Genomic DNA, 23793 nt, shown 5'->3' on the forward strand with positions numbered 1-23793 from the left:
GGTTCACGCAGAAATAGATGACTGCACACGGTCATGGCGATTCAGGACGCGTTACTGCCACACACTGCCCAAGAATATACACTTTAAAAAAAAAGGAATACATACTAAGCTGTGGAATTTTTTTGAAAGGTAAATGACAGACCACATTATGAGTGCATCAGACTTGTTTATTCCTTAGAAAAATAGGGGCATATTGGACAATGAAGCTTTCGGTGTTTACGTATGTCACTCATACACACAAACAGCACTACCTACACAAATGCCTCTGTTCAGAGAAGTCAGTGATGGAAAGCTACATTTCTAGGTCGATAACATCATATAAAAATACAGAGCCCATCCACATTACCAGAAAATAATATCCTTAAACTCATTTAAAAAATCTTTTTCAGAGATTACTATGGATACAATATTATATTTGTCTTTATCCTCTTTTATTTCTTTTTAAGACTTAAAATGCATGACTTTACTGTTTGGAATTTCTAATCAATCAGAACTGAATGTGATATTCACAGACTTTGTGACAAAGTTGCAATACTTATTTGCATATTCACATACAGCACAATGTAGTGGTCAAGTATTAGTGATGATAAACTACTAAAGCAGTAAGAAAGTCATCATTTTAATCATTTAAATGCTTTATGACAGGATAACTTATATATGACATATAAAACACACATTTACAGGAAATATTAGAAAGAAAATGTGTTTTTTTCATAATAAAATGTAGCAAGATTTTCAGCCTCACCACAGAAATGCTTTCACTAATTTGACCAACGTGATTAAAGGAGACAATATGTTAACAGTAAAATTATACACATGACATATCTGTATGTGCGTATGTTCGTGTGTGTCTACTAATCAAAACTCAGGTTGTGAACTAAAGCCACTTAAGAGGCAAATTGAACCCAACAGTAATGTTGGCTCAAGTTGTCCAGTAATCGTGAAGCTGTGTTTCCAACTCTAGTACGATCGAAAGAGGTAATAATCTAGTAAGATCCAACTTCTACTTGTTTTCTGTTTCTTGCTCTCTTTCTCACGTTTAATTTTTGCGTCTCTTTACTGATGACACACATAGGGTTCTCAGTCTCAGCACTTCTCCCAGAAGTGAAATGATTTTCATGAGGTGTTATCAGTTTTCAATTTACTTCTCTTTATTTACCTGGTCTAGAAACACTCATGGCCATGTAGTTTTTCCTCTACCCTTTTAAGTCACTTGATTTTACCCAAAATAAGGGAACGCTAAGGGAAATGGACCAACATTAGGGTGAACTATGCCCCTATGTATAAAATTATCATCATCTGAGTCTTTGGAATGGCCAAACGTGTTAGCATAAAACTAATCACAGATTCAAAAATTAACGCTGTTTGACAGAGGCCTTCTTCGCCAGAGGCCGCAGCAGAACCACAGCAGAGGGCTGACCGAGCACTGCGTCCATCGGCGGGGAGAAACAGACACCGTTGCTTCACGTGCTCGGAGCAGCCGAGTCGTCGTTTCCAGTCGCTCTCGCCCCCTGACTCGGGCGGTCTGGAGCGCACAGGGGAGCGCTCTGGGAACTTTCACTCTGTCCATCCACCTTTGGGGAAACGGCTGGTGCCTGATGCCTTGTGTTCTGAGCAGACCCCAAAGCCACACTCTCCCCAGAAGGCTGCAATGGTCTCTCTCCACGGACCTTCTGTTTCCCTGCTTCTGCCTCCTGTTCGTGCAGCAGTCTCTCTACCTCCGCATCAAGCTCCAAAGTCTCCTCATCGGCCTGGACATCCAGCTGCTGCATCAGCTCCTCCAACTTCTTGGCCTTGCGGAGCTCATTCTGCTGTATGATCGTACAAAGGTGCTCGGTGAGCTGCTCCTTAATGTCAGTCTTGCGCTGCAGGTCGAGCTTGGCTGTAACATACTCCGCCTCCACCCTGTCAAACCGCTTCCTGTAGGGACAGGTACAAAGAGGGTCCATTAGTTCTCCATTGCAGAAAGGAGGGCTGAGAAGCAACAGTTAAACTCCAGAATTCAGAAACAATATATGATGAAGATTTGGCCATAAAGGCTTTATGAACTCTTGCTACACGTTAAGACAAACTAAAACTAGGCTGTTGCTGCCAAAACTTCCACCCCATCCACACTTGGGCTCTCCTAGTGTAACAACGTTCGTCTGCACTCATTTCCTCCTTCCGAGGTGGTGCTTAAATGAAAGCAGGCTAAGGGGGTTAATCCAGTGGTACGAAAGCTCTGAGGGGGAGCGCCCTCATTTGCAGTGTGTGTTGATTTCTGTGGTGTCAATACCACCGCGTGGCCGGTTTCAAGCTACCAATGTGACCGAATGCAGAACTGGGAAAAGACGCACCAGATCTGCTCTCAGGAACCAGTGGAGCTAGCTCCGGCGCACACCTGGTTAAATCTGCGAGTGGTGGGACAGGAAGAGACGGAGAAAGCAGAGAAATCAGTATCTCTGTCATTTAAGTTAAATGTATTGGGGTGATGTTGGTTAATAATCACATTATATAATACAGCTGTGTACTTGTGTCCCATGCTCCCCACCGGAAGTCCAGCCTCCTTCTGTCACCATGTATTTGACCGCCACTCCCCCTACCTGCCTCCCTCCATCCTTCTTCCCTGCTGGTAAAAACAGCGTTCTGTCTACGGCTGAGTTTTCTTGTCTTGCTTGTCTGTTGGTTGCTTTTTGTTTTATACCCCCCTAGAGTGAAGTCGCATGATTCTTGTCTTTTCTGCCTGACTTATTTCACTTAGCATACTTTCCAGATCCATTCAGGTTGTTGCATATGGTAATATTTCATATTTTTTATGACTGGGTGCTATTCCATTCATGTATGGACCATATCTGCTTTATCTAATCATCCGACTGGAGTTGTTTTCATGTCTGGACTATTGTGAATGAAGCTGCACGATCACAGGGGGACACAGAGCTTTACCAGTGAGCTTTCTCAAAAACGTGGGGGCAGGTACCCAGCAAAGGGAGCGCGGGGGTCATAAGGTGGCTCTACTCGTGTTCGGAGAAGCCCCCGGAGTGGAGGTCTCTGCAGCAGCCGCACCAGTCTGTGCTCCCACCAGGAGCGCACAGGGTCCCCTTTTCCTCACATCTTCTCCAGCACCTGTTGTTCCTGCCTTATTGAGAAGAGCCGCTTTAACAGGTGTGAGGTGGTATCTGTGGTGTGATTTGCATTTCTCTTGTAACTGGAGAGGCTGAGCATCTTTTCATATGTCTGTGGGCCATCTGTATGTCTTCTTGGAAAAGTGTCTCTTCAGGTCCTCTGCTCATTTTTAGCTCCATTTGTTTGTTGTTGTTGAGAAATCGCTCTCTCTCTCAATTAATGGGCTAGAAAAGGAAAACTCTTGTGGAGAAGGATGAGGACAGTGACCTCTGGGGTCTGGGGGTCAGAACACTGAGCGGGGAGCCGGGGGGCAGGGGGATCTGATGGGGAGCCACAGCTGGCGGCCACATTGGACGCAGCACGATGGGAGAGCCGCAGCGCTTTACGGAAACCTCCGCGTCTGCGCACGGGTGAGGACGGTCTCTGACGTGATGATGTGCCTGTGGGGCTGCCTCTCGTCGCCTAGAATGGCCCAGTTTGTACTTGCCTGCACCTCTGCTCTTCGCAGAGTGCACGGTGCCGGGCCACCCCGTGAGCCCTCAGCTAGCCTGCAGGTTAAACGTTCTCTGCAGTTGGCAGTTTATCTCCGTTCCCATCGGAGACCAGAGCAGCCGGGTGCCCGTGGACGGGGTCAGAGCCTAGGCCCGCAGCGACTGAAACACCGGTGCAGTGACCCCCAGTAGTTTCTTCAACCGAGCGCTCATCTGCCTGCAGGACGGCAGCGAGCAGAGCACTTCCTCGGGGCATCAAGGATTGTATCCTGTAACTGGGGCGGGTGTCTGGCCCAGTGCTGGCGGGTCCTCAGGAAACAGAACTTCCCCTCCAGAGCGCCAGGATCAAAAAGCACCAGCAGTGTATCGCTAAACATGTTTCTAAAGCTAAAATTATGTAAGCGTCTGGTGTTTAAACTTGAGAACTCTTACACAGCATTCATTTATCATATTTCCTTTTTCTGACTGTCATCTAGGAAGTGTAAGAAGGAGAAAGCTAGGTGTTTTCCCATGACCCTGGAGGTTAAGAGAACTGTTCTAGAGGAGCTCTGCTGGGTGCTGGGTCCCGTGTTCCCGTGCCGTGCAACACATCCCGCGTGTGAATGCTCTGGCATCAAGCTTAAGAGCTCTGGCAACAGCCGCTGTAGGTGCGTGAATACGTACCCCTTTCACCCCCACCCCCAACCCCCTTCTCTGCACGTATGTGGCCTCCCTCAGCCCGTCAGAGTCAGGTAGGGAAGATTTACTGGCTGGGCTCATGAATGCTGAATTGAAATGAAGATTTGCAAATTGGTCCCGAGGTTTCCACTGATCTTTCACCCTGGATAAATCACTGAAGATTCTGCATTTTGTTTATTTATTTAAGTCCTCCTAGCCAGAAACATGCATATATATTCTTGTACAGAGTGATTTATGTTTAGAATATTGATTAGTTTCACAAACTGCACTCTGGGCCGGGGGGCTGGGGGGCCGGGGGGCGCACCAAGTCAGTGTGATGGCACCGTCTGGAACAGAATAGGCAGCGCTTCATGCACAACACAGCAAGAGACACTGAACTGCAATGTAGCTGAAGAATCATTTTGTTATTTTAAAGGGACACTGAATGACCTAATGAATGTTATTTATAGGATTCTAGAAACTCTCTTGGTTTGGGTTTCCCTGGAATTAAAAAAAAACAAAAACAAAAACAAACGAAAACCCCCGACAAACTCAATCATTAACCCTTGGCACACCACTGGGTTCCATGATCCACTTTCAGTTTTCCAGCTCCTTTTATGAGCAACTGTAACTGTCTGTAAGGATCAACACGCCATGCTTGTTTTATCCTTTCTCAGAAGTCTTCCAGGGAACAAAGAGAAAATTTACTTATATTTTAAAAAGTAGACTGAAACGAATCATAATTTGCAATTATTACATGAGTCCACTGGATTTTTTAAATAAATCGAAGGCACATTATCAAATCACTGAGATGCATTTTTCGTGTATCTTGACACATTTTGCCATTTCACCACCCTAGGAAGTATTTCCTTGTTACTCACCAATTATTCCCATTTATGCTAAAAAATTAAAATAAGAAAAAGGGGAACGATGAAATGACCTAAAAGGATGATGATATAATGGAATAAATCACTGTCGATTAATTTTCTTGCTGTGTTGTCCAAAGTATCACATCACCTTTTAAAAAGGTATGAAAGACTGGAAACCCCCATCTGCAATCTGTTCTCAGCTTTCACTGAACACAATTGAGAATTAACATATTTTCTGCCTAATGGCAAAGTAGAGAAAATGAACAGATGAAAACATTTCGCAGTTATTACACAAATCAAAAGATAAATGTGGTGGGCTAACAAATGACCCCCAAAGACCCTCGCTTCCTCGCCCCCGGCACCCAGAAGGAAGAGTGACCCTGGACGTCGCACACTGCTTTCAGGGAAACGCAAGCGTCAAGTTCTGCTGTTCTAAGACCCGCCCCCCCCCACCCCAGCCCCGTCTGTGGTAACTTGTTACAGCGGCCGCGGGAAACCAACACCAAGGCAGACACGCACCGTCCGGACTCGACAGTGACACTGGTCGTGTGAGTGAGAGCTCGGCACACCAGCCGTCAGAAAAACACACCCACGATGAATTTTCTCAACTCAAGAATCAATCAGTGAAGAGAGGATAAAAAGAAAACGTTATTTTCTTAGTTAATCACTCGGTGTTTTACAAGTATCTGGACTGTCTTGTATTGCCACATTCTTTCAGCCTTTTATAAGTTCTGGAGTCAAACAGCACTCGATACAAAGCAGTTTGCGATGCTTATGTTCACATTACAATTTTCCCACAATCCCTTTTGTTCTTACTTCTGTGAATTATTCATAGAATGACTTGGAGTATGTATGCACATACCTGTGTGTGCACGTGTATGTGCTTGTGTGGGGGGCAGGGTCTATTAAACATGGATGGCAAGCAGTGATAATTGTTCTTCCCGGTACATGGAGGGTTAAAGGAATGTTCTACATGCAGCCGCTCTGAGTTTTACAAGCTGGTCTGCACAGCATATGGCCGCACTGTCATCGTCGCTGCCAACAGCAGCGGCGGCGGCGGCAGCTCTGGAGCTGGCTCGCTCGAGTGCTGGTCTCCGTGGGGCTGTGTGCCCCGACACGCATCTACAGAAGCCTGTTTTCCAGGGAACTCCAGGATGTCTGTGGACACAGCACTGTCCCAGGCCTATACAACTGTACTTAAAAAAAAAAAATCAAGGAAATCTCCCACAGAAATGGACTATCCCGGGGATCAGAAGAAATCTAGACCAGAATGTTGTATCACCAACCTATAATTTCTCAATAACCACAGATATAAATTTAGAAAATTTAATCTTTTGCATGAACAAAACACAATGCTGGTCCTAGCCACAACTGTCTATGAGGTTTTTAAAAATAGCCTCACACATGCAATACAGATACTCACATACCATGATGTCAGTATCAATACCATGACAAATTGTCATTTCAGCTTGAGGTGTGAAAAAATTTACATGGTAAGTTTTTTATTATGTAAGAATTTACATCCCTGGCTGGCATAGCTCAGTGGATTGAGCGTGGGCTTCGAACCAAAGTGTCACAGGTTTGATTCCCAGTCAGGGTACATGCCTGGGTTGCAGGCCATGACCTGCAGCAACCGCACATTGATGTTTCTCTCTCTCTCTATCTCCCTCCCTTCCCTCTCTAAAAATAAATAAAATCTTTTTTAAAAAAAGAATTTACTAAAATTCCATTACAAGTATTTCTACAATATGGGACCTTTTCTCCTTTAACCAGTAATTCCACCTTCTCTGTGGTTCTCTGAAGGCTAAAACTATGACATTTTTAACATATAATTATTCGATGGACGAAGGCATCCTTCTCCAGCCTCCTGTAGGATGGAATTAAAACAAGCAGATGATGTTTCTGTTGAGGTATCCAGAGTAATATGAATTATTCATGTGAAGGGCTACAACGGCAAAAAAAAAAGTTCCTCTGGCAACCTTAACTTACAGAGAATAAAATGTGCTAAACATCTAGACTTAGTTTAATCTTAATAAAATCTTGGTCACCTCCTTAATGACCTTATTAGTAGAAATCTGGAACCTCTAGTTATCAGCTACTGATGGCATTAATTTAGGCAACCCATTAAGTCTAACAGCATATGGTCAAGCAACAATTACAAAAATCACAAGGACACCACAAACTCTTTCTTAAACAATAAACAGTGAATTAAAAACCACAATCAAGCATTTCCGCTTTATTAAATTGTTATATAAACATTCTGATGCTGTGGTTCACCCTGGACTAATGAGGCATTCTGATTGATTTCTAGTGTTACAGAGAAAGATGCAAAACCGAGTCATTAACACAGCATTCCCTTGTGAAAAAAGACAAACCAGGATGATTAAAGCAATGTTGAAAGGACTGAAAACCCTGAAAATTGGACTTAATTTTTTGCCTTTTTATCTGCTTGCAAAGTTCATGTAATTCTTTACATGTGTTAGTTCATTTAAAAACTACTCCATGATGATTTTTTCTCTTAAAAAATGCCAATGGCTGAAACCAAGGAAACACGTGATAGTGAACTATTTACACGGAATATAATCGAAAAGAAAAAACTTAAAGCTTTCAAGACAGATTGGTATTTTCCTTAAAGTACTCATAGATTTAAAAAAATAAACTAGATCTTTCTTTAATGAAAACTGAAATGAGAATGAGGCTAATCACTAAGGAGCATCTCAGACATTCAAAATTTCTTAACAGAAAGAGCAGAAACTTGGTCTTAGAACTGTGGTTTGGGGGCAAGTCTTCCAGATATTTGCAGGGTCCCAAATGTTAGACACCTGGTGCCCTGGCAGGAAAGACTCAGATGCAGACAAATCATGCAGAGACGCTCTAATGAGAACATGAGCGGTACGGCAACGTGGAGGGAGGCCTCATGAAGAGCAGACACACTTGCCATTACTTGCCACCACTCCCATAACAGGCGTAAATACAGCACCTAATGTGCTTGTTATGAGGTGGCAACGATGACACACAAAAACGGTGCTGACCCAGCTAGCGACGAACTTTAATTCAATGGAACTGCTTGTCCAGAATCCAGTTTCCCCAACTCACCGAGCGTTGGAGTAGTCCAGACTGGCCTGGTCGATCCGGTTCCTGAGGATTCCGATGTCCGCTGACACCATGTCGTCCAAAGCCTGCAGTTCCTTCTGGACCCGCTTCAGTTTCAGGGTCTCTGCCTGGGTCCTTTTAGACCTGGAAGAGCAGCAACACGAATGGAGAAAGAAAAACATTTTAAAACCATGTATCCATACGGTCGGTGTAAGTGAGAAAAAGCAAGCTACCGTATATACAATATGAATATAATGTATAATTTTTTTTAATTAGAAAAAACAAGAAAAATTGAAATCAAATGCTGGTAACATTTTGGTATATCTCTAAGACTGCATTTGCACTTCCTTCCCTTATTATTTTAAGTTTACTATTAGTATATATGATTTTCATACATGAGGGGAAAAGATTTAAAAATAATAAAGAGTTCACTTACAGGTCTGTATTCATTCCATAAGGACAAGAATAAGCTCTAAAGGAATATATCTGTATTTTCTTTACATTGGAACATCACTGAACACAACTTTCCAAATCTCTAGTCTTAAATTCTTCTAAGCCAACATTTTTCTTTGTTTGATATCTAGTGGATACCAAGAACAGAGGCCTACATCAAACACCATTTATGTCTAAAAACATCTATTTGGCTTTAACTTCCGTGGGACTCATTTCCCCAAACTGTTATTGCTTTGATTCCTGTTCTTTAGGCAAAACTACAGGTCCTCAAAATTCTTCGTCATGGAGCTCAAAATCAAGCACTTTTTTGTTTGTTTGTTTAAAAGCACATCCAATAACCATCTCAGTCCCCTCATCACTCCCAAGTATATTAGGCACTTAGAAATAGAATAAACAAAGGCAAAAGCCAACCTTTAATCATGATTTCACTCATTCACAATTTCACACACATTCTCACAGGAGAATAAAACTCCCACATAAAACCACTACACTGCAACTCACAGATCTCCGCTCTATTTATGCACTTACCCTTGTTTTCTGCCTATAGAAGTTAACAGTGTTGCTCTTTTACTACAAGTGCTGGGCTTCACTGTCCACTTACTAGTAATCTACTCAGCTTACATCAGTGCTTGCTGTCTCACATGAAAAACATGTACAAAACACATGCTAAGCCTGTAAATTTTGGGGTCAAATCCGCAGTAAAAGCCTCTAGAACTTGCTCCATACTGAAGACTGCTAACATGCTTTCTAATAATCACTTTTCAATAATCGTGGTTTTCCTCCCTTGAAACATAAATTCAGTAAGTAGTAGTATTTCCTAAGTTTCATGAAAGACCAAGGTAAACCAGGAGGAGGAAAAAATCATTTTCCAATACATACTGTGTCTGCCAAAGAGGTACAGTATGTAGTTGAATTGCTCTTCTACCTGCCCGCCTGTCCCTCCATCCGTGTTCCTTCCCCTCCCTGACACTATGTCAGTTCCACTCCACAGCTGTTGTGCCAGGCTTTTCTGGCAGTCTAAGAAGAAAATGCCACTGCATACTTGCTTGCATTTAGTCCTCGGTGTTGTCTGTCGCTGCTTCACTGACTAAGCTTGGTTGCCTGGGCCCCTGCAGGAAGAGTGGGTGAGGGGACGGGACGGTGGTTCGAATGGGAATGGTGCTGTTCAGGGCCAGCGCAGTGCAGGGAAGGGAAGGGGATCTCGGACACACTGCCACTGGGCGGCGAGAACGGCCCAGTACAGGGCAGTGCACACCAGCGACCCGAGTCATCGCTGAGAGGTTAACTTGTATCGAGTACTCTTCTGCCAGTGAGGGCAGGGTGAGTTATTTAAGAAAAACGTCCTTAGGAAACACAAGACTTGGGGGAGTACAAGTCACTTATGTGCAACAATCTTCCTCTTCCATGTTAGGTGACAAAGGCCCCTAAGTATCAAAATGAAAACCTGCACTGGCGGTGAATTTCCTCGCACTGCACTGACAGTCTTGACTGCTCCCTATGGATGCGGACATGGTGAAAACTGGAAACACGGGTGCTGATCCTAGGTTGCAATTGCACCGGTGTCAATAAATCTGTTACGATCTATGGCTAAAAAGTCCTCCTTACTAAATTAACACCAGAATGTCAGTATGATTTATAAAGCATAATTTGTTTAGTCTGAAAAATAATGGTTGTCAAGAAAATGTCAGTCTACTAGAATGGACATGGGAAAATAAAAATATAAAACATGGTAAGAGCTGACCGCACATTGCAAACCACCTCTCCTGGTTCAGGTGCCTCACCTTTCTGCAATAGCTTTAGCCAAAAGAGCTTTCTTACGTTTATTTTTCTCTTCCATTAGCCGTTGTTCTTGTTGGAGGATTTCCCAGCGAGACTTTTCTTGCCTAGGGAGCAAAAAAGTGTAAAAATGAGTTTCTGAAACCTCACCCCACACCTTACCAGTCTCAGTCCCCTCCATATAAAATTTAATCAGCCAGATTATGTATATATTTTTTAAAGTCCTGTTAAAAGGAACCCATCTGCAGCTCATTATTTTGTTCTAATAGAAACAAAGACTATGATTTGAAGTAAAGAAGGCTTACATAAATTGGCCCTTTGAAATCCATTATATGTATATAACCTAGGAACCCACAAACTGGAAGCCAGAATAGAGTGGCATTTTTTAGAAGTACAAAGAAACTTGTGTAAGTTAATTATGTATTATATGCAAAATGGGAAGTAAAATAAATAGGTCTGTAGCTAATGTCATGTTATATCTTTCAAAGTTCTTTTAAAAATCATTTTAATGATTTAATCATTAAATCACTTTATATTCTCCATTCTTGGGCACATGGAACATATTTATAATAGCTGCTTAAATATTCTTTGCCTGATAATTCCCATCATTTGTGGGTCTGTTTCTTTTGATGACTTTCTTCCTGGTTATGTAACACAATTTCCTGCTTCTTTGTATGCCCAGAAATTTTTTATTTTTCTCTAGACTGAATATGCATTTATTTTTAAATTTTAACAAAAGATTTTCAATTACAGGTGGCATACAATACAATACTAACTTCAGGTGCATAGCAGTAGACATTTATATAACTTACAAAGTCATCACCCTGATAAACTGAGTACCCATCTGACATCATATATAGTTATTACAGTGTTATCGACTAATATCCCCTATGCTGTACTCCACATTCCTGGGCCTATTTTTATAACCACCAATTTGTACTGAATCCTTTCATCTTTTCCACCCTTCCCTCAAACCTCCTCCCATCTGGCAACCATCAATTCATTTTCTGTTATCTATGAGTTTATTTCTGTTTGTTCATTTGTTTTTGAGATTCCCCATTTAAGTGAAATCACATGGTTATCTGTTTTTCTGTCTTATTTTAGTTGGCATAATACCTTCTAGGTCCATCCACATTGTTGCAAATGGATGAGCAACATCTTACTGTACATAGGAACCACTCTTCTTTATCCACTCCACGGGTGGACACTTAGGTTGCTTCCATACCTTGGGTACTATAAATAATGCTGCAGTGAATGTAGGTGTGCACATGTCTTTCCATATGAGAGTCTTGGATTTCTTTGGTTAAGTACTTGGGAATGGAATTGCTGGGCCATATTGTAGTTCTATTTTTATTGGTCTGAGGAATCTCCCCTCTTCCATAGTGGATGAACCAATTTACAATCCCACCAACAGTTGCACGCAGGTTCACTTTTCTCCACATCTTCACCAATACCCGTTGTCTTACTGAGAATAGCCATTCTAACAGGTGTGAGGTGTTATTTCATTGTGATCTTAATTTGCATTTCCCTGATGATTAGTGATGTTAAAACATCTTTTCACATGTCCATCGGCCTTCTGTATGTCCTCTTTGGAGAAATGTCTACTCAGATCCTCTGCCAATTTTATAATCGAATTTTTAAAAAATATTACATTGTATGAGTTACTGATATACACTGGATATTAACCCCTTATTGGATGTACCATTGGCAAATAGCTTCTCTTATTCAGTAGGCTGGCTCTTTGTTGATGGTTTCCTTTACTGTGCAAAAACTTTGTTTGATGTAGTCTCATTTGTTTTCTTTTCTCGTTTTCCTTGCCCAAAAAGACATATCCAAAAAGATGTATTACTAAGAGCAAAGTCTAGAATTTATTGACTGTTCTCTTCTCGGAGTTTTATGGTATTGGGTCTTACATTGAAGAATTTAATCCATTTTGAGTTTATTCTTGTACATGATGTAGGGGAGTGATTGAGTTTCGTTCTCTTGCATGTGTATTTGTCCAGTTTTCTCAAAACCATTTATTGAAGAGACTGTCTTTTTTATATTGTATATTCTTACTTTTTTAAAAAAATATACTTTTAGAGAGAGGGGAAAGGAGGGAGAGAGGGAAACATCAATGTGTGGTTTCCTCTAGCCCATCCCCTCACTGGGTGCATGGCCTGCAACCCAGGCATGTGCCCCAACCAGGAATCGAACTGGCAACTCCTCAGTTCACAGGCCAACACTCAGTCCATGGAGCCACACCAGCCAAGGCTATTCTTTAGTAGCTTGTTATTTAACCTTCATGTGTTTTTCAGTTTTACTCTTGTAATTAATTTCTAGTTCCATATCATTGCAATCAGAGAAGATGCTCGGTATGATTTCAATCTTAAATTTATTGAGACTTGTTTTGTGGCCCAACACAGGCGCTATCCTGGATAATGTTCCATATCCACTTGAAAAGTATATTCTGCAGCTTTTGGATCAAAATATCAATGAAATCCATCTCATCTGCCGTCATTTAAGGTCACTGTTTCCTTGTTAATATTCTGCCTTGATGATCTATCCACTGATACCAGTGGTATGTTAAAGTCCCCTACTATTACTGTATTTCTGTTGATCTCTCCCTTTATGTCCATCAATATTTGCTTTATATACTTAGGTTCTCCTCTGTTGGGTGCCTAGGTGTATTTATGAGAATTATATCCTCTTGTCGGATGGACTCCTTTATCATTGAGATGTCCTTTTTTGTCTCTTGTTCCACACCTGGTTTTAAAGTCTATTTTGTCTGATATAATTATTGTTACCCCAAGTTTTCTTCATTTCTATGTGCACAAAGTTCTTTTTCCATCCCTTCACTTCCAGTCTGTGCATGTCTTTCTATCCAAAGCGAGTCTATTGTAGTCAGTACATGTGTGGGTCCTGTTCTTTTATCCATTCAGCCACCCTGTGTCCTTTGATTGGGGCATTTATTCTATTTACATGTAATTATTGATAGGTATGTGGTTATTGCCATTTTCTTGCCTTCTGATTGTTTTTGTAGTTCTTCTCTGTTCCTTTTTCTCTTGCTCTCATTTTGTATGTTGATGGCTTTCTATAGTGTTGTGTTCTGATTCCTCTTTTTTCTTGTATATTCCTTACATTTTGCTTTGTGGTTACCTCATGCTTCTTATATACCAAGGCATGTTTATAGCAGTTTAAGTTGATGGTTGCTAAAGCTGTAACACAGTCTAAAATCCCTACAACTTCTACTCCCCTCCTGTTATTGTCATTTTTTTTTTTTACTTTTTTTGTGTGTTTATGTGTAATTGTAATTACACAGGCTCTTTCTACTTTTGCCTTTTAGCCTTTGAACTAGCTTTATAGTTGGCTGACCCACTGCTTCTGCTCAGTGTTTGCCTTTATCAGTGAGAATTTATTTCTTTCCTATATTTTCTTACTCATCTTTTTTATTTTTTTCCTACTTAAAGAAGTCCCTTGGACACTTCTCGTAATACTGGTTTGGTGATGGTGAATTCCTTCAGCTTTTTTTGGTCTGGGAAATTCTCTCTCTCCTTTGATTCTCAGTGAGACTTGCTGAGTAGAGCATTCTTTGTTGTAGGTCTTTGCCTTTCATCACTTTGAATATTCCTGCCAATCTCTCTGGCCTGCCAACACTTCTGTTGAGAAATCACCCAACAGCTTGTAGGAGTTCCCTGGTACATAACTGTTTTTCTCTTGCTCCTTTTATGATTCTTTGTCTCTCACTTTTGGGGTTGTAATTATGATGTGTCTTGCTGTGGGCCTCTTTGGGTTCATCTTGTTTGGGACTCTCTGTGCTTCTTGGACTTGTCTATTTCCTTCATTAGGTTAGAAAAATAGATTCTCAGTCCCTTGCTCTCTCTTTTCTCCTTCTGACACCCATATGGTGTGAATATTGACACATCTGATGTAGTCCCATAGGTCCCTTAAAACTGTCCTCGCTTTAAAAAATTTTTTTTTTCTATTCCACTTGGGAGTTTTCTGCTACATTTTCTTCCAGATTGCTGACTTGATCCTCTGCTTCACATAATCAGCTATTGATTCCCTCTAATGTACTCTTCATTTCTGACTGGTTCTTTTTTATGGTTTCTGTTTACTTGTGAGATGCTCACTGAGTTCATCGAATCTTCTCTTAAGTTCATTGAGCGCCCTTTAGCCAGTGTTTTGAACTCTGTATCTGGTAAATTGCTTGTCTCCATTTTGTTAAGTTCTTTTTCTGAGGTTTTGTCCTACTCCTTCACTGGAGCATGCTTGTCTCATTTGCCTGCCTGTCTGTGTTTGTTTCTACGTATTAGGTAGAGCTGCTACATCTCCCAGTCTCAGCAGGGTAGCTTATGTAGGGGGTGTCCTGTGGGGCGCAGTGGTGCAGTCTTCCTGTTCATCCGAGCTGGGTGCTCCAGGGATAGTCTCTGTGTGGGAGTGTGTGCTCTCCTGCCGTAGTTGAGCCTTGACTGCTGCTGGCACATCAGTGTACCCTCTGACTCTGAGGCTTACTGGCTACAAGGGCTGGTTGGGCTGTGGTGCCAGCTAAGTCCAACCTTCAGGAGTATCGTTTGTGGAGTTGGTTGGGTAATGCTCTGGTGGTCTGAAGTCAGTCACTGGTTGTGTTGGTTCTGAAGCCTCTTAGGAGGAGCACCATTAGGCCAAGGTCAGCCTCCACTTGTACCTGGCTTGGGACCACCTGTTCGAAGCTACAAAGTGACCTGCAGTTGGTTGATGTGCTCAGCTTGGAAGTGCTATAAAGAGTCTATGCTGCAAACTGACGCCACTGCCACTAGTGCCAAACTTGGGACCCCTTGGAAGACACCATGATGTGAGCCGAGTTCAGTCCCCACTTGTGCTGGGTTTGTGGCTGCTTGATTGAAAGTATGTTCTGAGTCAACACTGGTTGCAGCTTCTGCCAGGCAGGGCCTGGGCCACTTAGCAGGGTGTACAGGGCATGCTGAAGACAGCTTCTGCTCATTGATTGTGGACATCTGAGGTTTCAAGAACGCCAACAGCCTGAGCTGAGGCAGGCTGCTAGTGTGGCAAAGCTGCTGGGAGCTGCACAGGCCAGGCACGTAAGCTGAGTGAGGTGAGGTCTCAGAGGTTCGCCAGAACAGGTGGACGGTACTCTATCAGGAGATGGTTGAGCCTGCAGGTGCCATGCTTGACGAAGGAACAATGGCACCTGCCAGTGCTTGTTCCCAGAGAGAGCTGCCCCCTGCTCCTCTAGTCCTCACCTGAAGCCGGGAAATTACTTCTTTCCTTGCATGTCCTGCCACTTTTGCAAGCTGCTGCCCCTGCAGGCTTAGGGCAAGTGAGCCTGTGAGTGAGCAAGCCCGTGCACAGACTCCTCAAGAAAGCCTGAGACTCCAGAAGCCCTCTGTCTCACTTGGGTACCTCCCTGCTGGTTATCGAAGCAAGAAGTTGTGGGGGCTCCTCGTCCCAGCACTGCTGCCTGGGATGGAGAGCTGGTGTGGGGTTGGGACCCCTCACCTCTCAGTGGGGACCCCTCCACAGCCTGGATATCCCTCCTGATTCTCCTGAGCTGCTGCTCTATGAGTGTGGGACCTGCCTGTTCTGCTTCTCTGCCCCTCCTCCCAGTCTACTGTGTCTTTTTCTTTATCTCTTTAGTTATACGAGTTCTGTTCAACTAACTTTCAAGTAGTTCTCAAGGGTAAGTAACTGTTCTGTACTTTAGCTGTAAGTCTGATGTAGTGGCGGGAGTAGGCGAGCACAGCGTATACGTGACTCCACATCTCGACCAGAAGTGACTCCGAGTTTTCTGTAATGGAAGTCTCCACCACGTAACATCCTTAGGACAATAACCAACTTTTAGTTCATTCATTTTCTTTCAATTTGCTCACTTCTTTCCAGCTCTTAAATATTTTTAAACAGAGTGAAACATTAGGAACTAAGAGTTGAATGCTAGGCTAAGGAAAAACTTCAAAGATCTGAAAACATGAATCGTCTTCCAATCTGTCAAATTCTGAAAGAACTGTATTAAAGTGTCCTGAAAACTCATCAATTTGATGCCAACTCAAATTAAACAAGCTAATGACAGAGATATTTCATTCAAAGATATTGTCATTTCTTACAGCCATTGTATGAAAAATCTCTTTCCCAGCCTAGTAAGCTCTTCTAAAACGATCCTTTTCTCTCCATTCCTACAGCCTGCACCTTCGTGCTGGCTGGCACTGGTCCTCTCTCATCTCTCCTTCTGCACGCACCTCCTCACCAGGTGCCTCAGCCCCAGCTCACCACGCACCCGCTCCCAAACGTCCTGCAACACGGACACCAGGATTCTCTCTCCCCATTTTCTGACCAGCGTCTCTCCCTTCAGAGGGTGTGGTGGCACACCACTGCTGGGAACTGGCTAGGCAGGGATCCCCTGCTTTTAAGTCCTTCACTTCCTTAATTCTTTGCTCTTCTCTGGCCTATCCCTTCCCTCTTCCAGAGAAGTGAGAAGTCCTCTCTGAGCATTCTTGGGAACACAGCTTTCCTTTCCCCCTCTTACAGCCTCAGGATTTCTCCTTTTCAACAACAGTTCCCGAGATTACATGTCTTCTGTGGAAATTCTCCCAAGTACCTAAGAATAATTTTCCATGTGACATTCGATCTAAATTGCCCAGCTCAATGCAAACCCACCTCCCACTTGTCTCAGGCTTTTACTGGTAAATTGTACTTAAAGACATTTAAATGGACACATTTGTTCAACACTGAGCTCATGCGTCATGTAGCTTTGTGTCTCCTGTCAAAATAATTTCTTGGTTGTAAACCCCAGGCAGGTGGAAGTGCTGTCAAGTCAAAGGACAGACTCTGGATCATCAGAGGTTAAAAAAATAGCTGAGATTAGAAAAATCCTATAAAAAGACAGACTCAGAAAATGGAAAACAGAAACAAATACCACCCTTTCTTCCCTATGAGCAATAAACCCACAGGAAACAAATAACATATTAAGCAGATATTAAAGCATAAGTCATATAGTAAAAAATATCTGATTGTATGAATTTACAAGTCACAGAATGGCAATTTTCACAAGGATGTGGCTAAATGCTGGAGGTGATTTAAATACAATTTAATTAAGAATAAAAAGAAATCTAATGGTGCAAGTGAATTATTTAATTAGTACCCTCAATTTCCTACACTCTCTCCTTTGACCATCCCTACGTGTCTCTTCACAAGTACTCTCTTCTGGGCCCATGGAGATGCATCACTCTGCAGAGGAGTACTACATACATAAAAGTGTTTCTGGGAAACGTAAAGGTCGTAGCCTTAGGATTCAGACAGACTTTTTTGTGAGTCCCAACTCGACTGCATATTAGTTGTGTATTGGCTTTGGGAATACAATGGCTGTTCTAGGCCCAAAATAGAACTTGTCTGTAAAATGAAAACAATGAACTAAATGGCATTAAATATTTAAAATGCCTAACACCTACTGGTTTATAATATATTTAGGTGGTAGCTATATTTCTGACAATTTATCACATTTCCAGGTTAGAATATTAAACAGAAAATGTTAAAACTACATTTCTTCAAAGCCCAATGGGAATAAAAAGGTAAAATGGAAAAAAATCTCATGGATATATAGACTTACTAACAATTCCACTTTCTTTTTCTCCGATTTGCTATCTGAAGGTAGAACCTCAGCACTTCTATGACCGTCACAGGAATTTTCAAGTCCCAGTTCCCTTGGTTGACTCTCAGTACCCTGTGGTCTCCCATCACCAACGGGAGAGGTGGGCGTGAGAGGACTAGGAGCAGTAAGGGGAGGAAAATGTGGCTTTTGATTCTTAAGTCTGTGTTGTGGTGCCAAAAGCAGCTGCTCTGGAGGCGACGTGGCTGCTCCATCTTGCAGTCCCAGTTTTTGGCTCTGCTCTTGAAGGGCTTTTTCTCGCTGAAGTTGTTGTCGACTTTTCTTCACAGGGGGACGCCTCTGCGGTTCAAAGAGGTCTATATAAAAAAGAAAAAGAGGAAAATTCCTCTGTGTGAATAGCAAGTAATTATAATTTCTCTAAGAAAATAAAGGATTAATACTAAACTTTGATAATTCTACAAGGTTTTTGCCCCTTCTCTGTCTTAAAAGCCCAAGGAAAAACAGCCATCTTCCCACAGAGTTCCAACAGTCCCTCCATCACACTGTTAACACTTAACCAAAACTGCCCTAGCTTTCAGTTTATCTTCAAGGAAATCCATTTGTCTGTGAGCAACACCTTAGGATACAGAGCAAAATATCTTTTTCAGTTTGATTTGACAATCATCAAAAGTATCAACTAATCTGACCAAGCTAGGTAGACAAATTGAATTCTCTGATATGTTTTAAATTTGATTTATGGTTGTGTCTGCTCTCCTGAAACAAATTTCAAATGAGCTTTACCTTTCTTAAATTTTAACAGATCTTAAGGCAATCTGATACACAGGAAAACGCTATACACAAAGTATTACTGAATGAGGTGTCTGGCGTCTAGGAACGTTAGTTTACCCTAAACTGTTCCCCTTCGTCTTCCAGAGCAGTCCAAGGCTGTGCTCCCCACAGTCCAGTGAGCTTTTAATCAATGTGTGCAAGCTAGCTTTAACAGTGGCCTGATCAAAGCAACAGAGGAAGATAAAATGATCTTGAGAATTTTTTAAAAAAGAATTATAAACTGAGTAATACTATTTATATTGACCTTTGAAGCTGTGCAAATTTGTTATTTAAATTTTCCAAAGCAGAGTTAAAGGTTCTGGGGTCACAGTTCGAGTTGCTTTTGTTCAGCTTGGTAACCTGGGGCAAGTCAATTAATTATTCCTTACCTCAGTTTCCTCATCTGTCAAACTGGTTGAAAATGACCTGCTCCACCTAACTCACAGAGTTGGCATACGGGTGAAATGGGATGGGCAATGAAAACATTTCTAAAAGATAGATGGCTGTCTAAAGTGAAGTGTTATTACTGCTGATGGCGGCCAGAAGCACAAAGCAGCCTCCTGTGCCCTGGCAGAGGAGCTCATTACTCTTGCCTGCGCTTCTGCACGCAGACCGTCAGAGAAAACGTCGCTGAGCGCGCTCACCTCCCAGCTGTCTCTACTGGCTGAACTAGTGGTGCCACTCAGACCCTGTCCTTCGGCTTCCACTTTACTTTGCATCCTCACAGAACCTACCTATGAGATTTACAACACTAATTTTTAAACTCTCAAGCAATAAACGAATCAGGCCACTTAAAACACATGACAAACAAACAAACAAACCTCCTGAAGCTAATAAGCTATTATAGCAAGGTGGCAGAATACAAAATAAATATGACAAAGTCAATTGCTTTTCTATGTACCAGCAATGAATAAGTAGAACTGGAAATTAAAATCACAAATGCCATCTACATTAGCACTCAAAAAATACTTAGATATAAATCTAACAATACACGTACATGAGCTATATGAGGAAAACTACAAAACTCTGATGAACTAAATCAAGAAACTCAAAAAACAAAGGAGAGATATTCCACGTTCATGGGTAGGAAGACTCAATATTGTGAAGATGTCGGTTCATCACAACTTCGTTTATAGATTTAATGCAATCCCAATAAAAATCCCAGCAAATTATATTGTGGACACTGATAAACTGATTCTCAAATTTATGTGAAGAGGCAAAAGACCCAGAACAGCCAATACAATACTGGAGAACAAAGCTGGAGGAATGACCCTATTTGACTTCAACCCTCACTGTGAAGCCACAGTAATCAAGACAGCAGGCATTAGTGAAAGGCCAGGCAGACAGATCAGTGGAACAGAACAGAGAGCCCAGAAACAGGCTCACATAAATACTGTCAACTTCTCTTTGACAAAGGAGCAAAGGCAATACAATGGAGCAAGTTCTTTTCAATAAATGGTCATGGAATTAGACATCCACATGCAAAAAAAAAATTCAGACAAAGACCATGCACCCTTCATAATAAGCATTAACTCAAAACACATCATAGACCTAAATGCAAAACCCCAAACTACAAAATTCCTAGAATATAGAAGAAAACTTAGATGGCCTTGGGTATGGCAATGACTTTCAATACCAAGGGCACTATTCATGAAGAAGACTGGCAAGCTGAACTTCATTAAAATTAAAAACTTCTGCACTGAAAAAGATAATGTCCAGGGAGTGAGAAGACAACTGGCCAGACTGGGAGGAAATGATTTGCAACAGACACATCTGATAAAAGACTTTTGACTTTCTGTCAGTCAGACTGGGTATGATGAAGTAGGGTTTCAGTATGTTCTTGATCTGCAATTCTCTGCTTATTGATGGTGATAAGCGTCTCTTCATCTCTCCTTCTCTAGGAAATGTCTACTCATGTCTTTTGTCATTTTTTTCTTCGGCTCCTTGTATTTTTTGTATATCAACAACTGGAAAACATAAGGCACCGTAGCTGCACTGCTTCTTTTATTTCCAATTTTTCAGTATAAGTCAGTCAAATGTCCAATAATATGTATGTCACACGCACACACACAATCTACCCTGTATGGATTATAAAGAAGTAACAATACAGTTTAGCAAATAAAACACGATTATAGTAAATATAACTGCCATTCAAGAATAGAACATTACCCACTTATTTGAAATACACAAGCTAATTGTGTATCGTGTCTTCTAAAGTCATATGACCTGCTTTTGCCAAATGAACTAGGAGTGACAACTGCCATTTACTGGTGAAAGTATTTTATTGCCAATGCTTAATTCTCAGTTTTCTCCTCCTCCTCCTGCCGTGGTGGACTCCTCCTACAGGACAGCACCAGGGCATTGTGTGGAGCGACCATGTGGAAGAGAGTTACCTGCCAACCCATGCTAGCCACAAAGCTGGAGTAAAGTAAATCTGGATTATTTTAAACAATCGATATTTTAGAGCTATTTGTTATTGCAGCTTAAGTTGGCTTAACCTGATTTCATAATTACCACTACCTTTGAAATTCCCTATGTATTTGCCACTCCCTGCTTCCCCTGAATTTTGTGTTTAGGTCCCTAGATTTTCTTTATGGATTTTCTACATTCCTAAAACATACCTGCCTGTGTGATTTTGACCTTCTCTAAAAGGTTAGCAGACTATATATTCTCCTGCAACTTGCCCTTTTCATACATTGTTTTTAGGAAAGTTACACATGTTAATTCACGTGGCTACAGTTCACATATTCCCACTGGCTGTATAGTAGCCCACTGGGTGGTTATACCACAACTTATTCATCCACCCCTTGTTAACGAACATTTGGTTTACTCCCAGCTTTTCAATATTATAGTGTTGAGAACCTTCTTGTTCTCCACCATTGCACATATGGGTTTCTCTAGTTATTTTCCTTATTTTTGTTGGTAACCAATTTCACTTTCATAGATTTATATTTTAATGGTTGGAGAAGAGCTGGAAGGAGCCTTGAAAAATAAAGACTCAACACTTCTAGTTTCACGAATGAGGACTCCAAGACAAAAAGACTTAGAGGCAGAGCTGGATGAGCCACATGGCAATCACTGTGTTTGGCTACGAGTTTACAATGATGCCAAGGCATTTCCTCTTCCTCAAGGTGACCTCAGACTAGTGAGTGGGTGTCTGTGCTCTAGTGTCTGGCTATGAAATGACAGGCTTTGAAATTAAAGTCCTTCCACGCCCTCTCTATCCCAAATGAGAAATGTACTTCTACCTAATCAATCTATTATTTAATTTAGAGTCGGACATGAAGTCTTCTTCCCCCAGCAAACTCACCTCTGCCAACACATAATCTCTGTGATATCTCCCCAAGGGCCACCCAACTGCGCCCCTCCCCCCAGAGTGAGGTTTCTGCTCACTCGCAACAAGGTCTTGTAGAGCATCTCCTATCACATTCCATTACAGTTTGTCTCCTTAGCAGACCACAAACTCTCTGAAAGCAGGATGAGGCCTTGTTCATCTTAGCAGCCCTGCTGCAGAAGCTGGTACCTTTAACTTCAGGTGGGACAAGGAGCAGAGGCACTTGTACTCACATCTAAGTGAACGGATGTTGAAAATACAGAACAAGAGAATTTGGTAACATCAAGCAAGACAGAGTCAGTTAATTATACATTGCATTACAACGTTTATGTTAATTTGTAAAGTCCTCTGGGCCAGTCAAAATTTCCTCAACCTATGTAATCTACACTGGCCCCATATTTCTAATTTACTTCTTTTTTTCACTTGTCAGCCCCAGCTTATCCTCACATCCACACTAAAAATGCACAGCCCTACCTGAGCAATATGCAGTATTCTCACCAACTCTAAGAAAAGGCATGCCAGGGTTTATTTAATTTTCTCCAAATGTACAGAGTATAAGTTTGGTACCAAGAGTCGAGTAAACTCACATAAGCTGTGTGCACTACTGGGATCACCGAACAGAAGTTTTTGAAGTTTCAAGCATCCACAAAGCCTACTTTATATCACCAGGAGTTTCTCACCAAGTATCAACACACTTAATTCCTTCATTAAAAGATAACGAAACAGTACAAGTCCATTCGATGATTACTCTATAAAGCCAGAGAGTGAAACACAAGATTTCTGGATTATACCAAAGTAGTGTGTGTATATATATACTTACTTATTTCACATCTAACCTCTCAAAGGCCCCTTTGGTTTACTGACTCTCAAGGGCTAGAAAGAGCTGCCAAAATCATCTGGCAACCAGCAGCGAACGCAAGGCTCCAGATGTATTACGAAAAGCACCGACGTTCTGCGCGAGGACCCCGTGCTCTCCCTTTCCCGGTCACTGCCTGCTGCTGTAAACTCATCACACTGCTCACGTGGTGGGTGCCCCTCCTCCCTGCACCCTGACCCCAACCTTCAACCCCGGATCCACACTGCAATGCTCGGCCAGGGTACAGGCTCACCTCCTCCCCATTCCTTTCACGGGAAGAAGGGGAACCCTGCAAGGGATCCCCGAACTCTCTTTTCCCAGAGCTGGTCCCAGCCCCCGGGACGGCCCCTACCAACACGGCTCCAAGTGCGTCCACCTCGGGAGCCCCCCATTCTGTCTCCCCACTCGCGGCTCCGTCCGCAACGCCAACACCTTCCCCTCTTCCCCGCCCCCTTCCCCTCCAAAGCTGCAGCCCCGCCCCCTGCCCTAGCAGACCCAAGAACTCAAGGTCCCCAGCAGGTCCTGCACGTCCCGTTACCTTTACTCTGCTTTAGTCGCCTCAGCTCCTCCTCAGAGAAGCCGGCCCAGGCCTGCGCCATCCGCCCACGCTGCCTGCACCCCAGCGCGCCCGCACCGCAGAGCCCCCGACTGCCAACGCGACTGCCCAGCAGGCACATCCGGGTTCTTCCCCGGCGGCGCCGATCAACCAATCAGCGCGTGGAGCTTCGGACCCGAGGCCCCCTCTTCCCCGCGGCAGGGCCCCGGGTCCCTCTGAG

General features: G+C 42.5%; 1 protein-coding gene across 2 annotated transcripts; it reads right to left on the reverse strand.

The window, feature by feature from the left end:
• Positions 1-149: 149 nt before the first annotated feature.
• On the reverse strand, positions 150-23793 carry GORAB (golgin, RAB6 interacting). 2 transcript variants are annotated; one of them, XM_028531069.2, is made up of 5 exons: positions 23556-23793; positions 18025-18376; positions 10447-10548; positions 8216-8356; positions 150-1920 (listed from the first exon to the last, which is right to left on the reverse strand). In XM_028531069.2, the coding sequence occupies exons 1-5, from the start codon at positions 23692-23694 to the stop codon at positions 1464-1466; spliced, it is 1191 nt and encodes a 396-aa protein (XP_028386870.1). In that variant the 5' UTR covers positions 23695-23793; the 3' UTR covers positions 150-1463. The 2 variants fall into 2 exon arrangements, with proteins under 2 accessions (XP_028386870.1, XP_035871820.1); XM_036015927.1 differs by lacking the exon at positions 23556-23793 and having other exon boundaries at positions 18021-18376.

The sequence above is a fragment of the Phyllostomus discolor genome, chromosome 14 (genome assembly GCF_004126475.2).
Source record: "Phyllostomus discolor isolate MPI-MPIP mPhyDis1 chromosome 14, mPhyDis1.pri.v3, whole genome shotgun sequence".
Lineage (NCBI taxonomy): Eukaryota > Metazoa > Chordata > Mammalia > Chiroptera > Phyllostomidae > Phyllostomus > Phyllostomus discolor.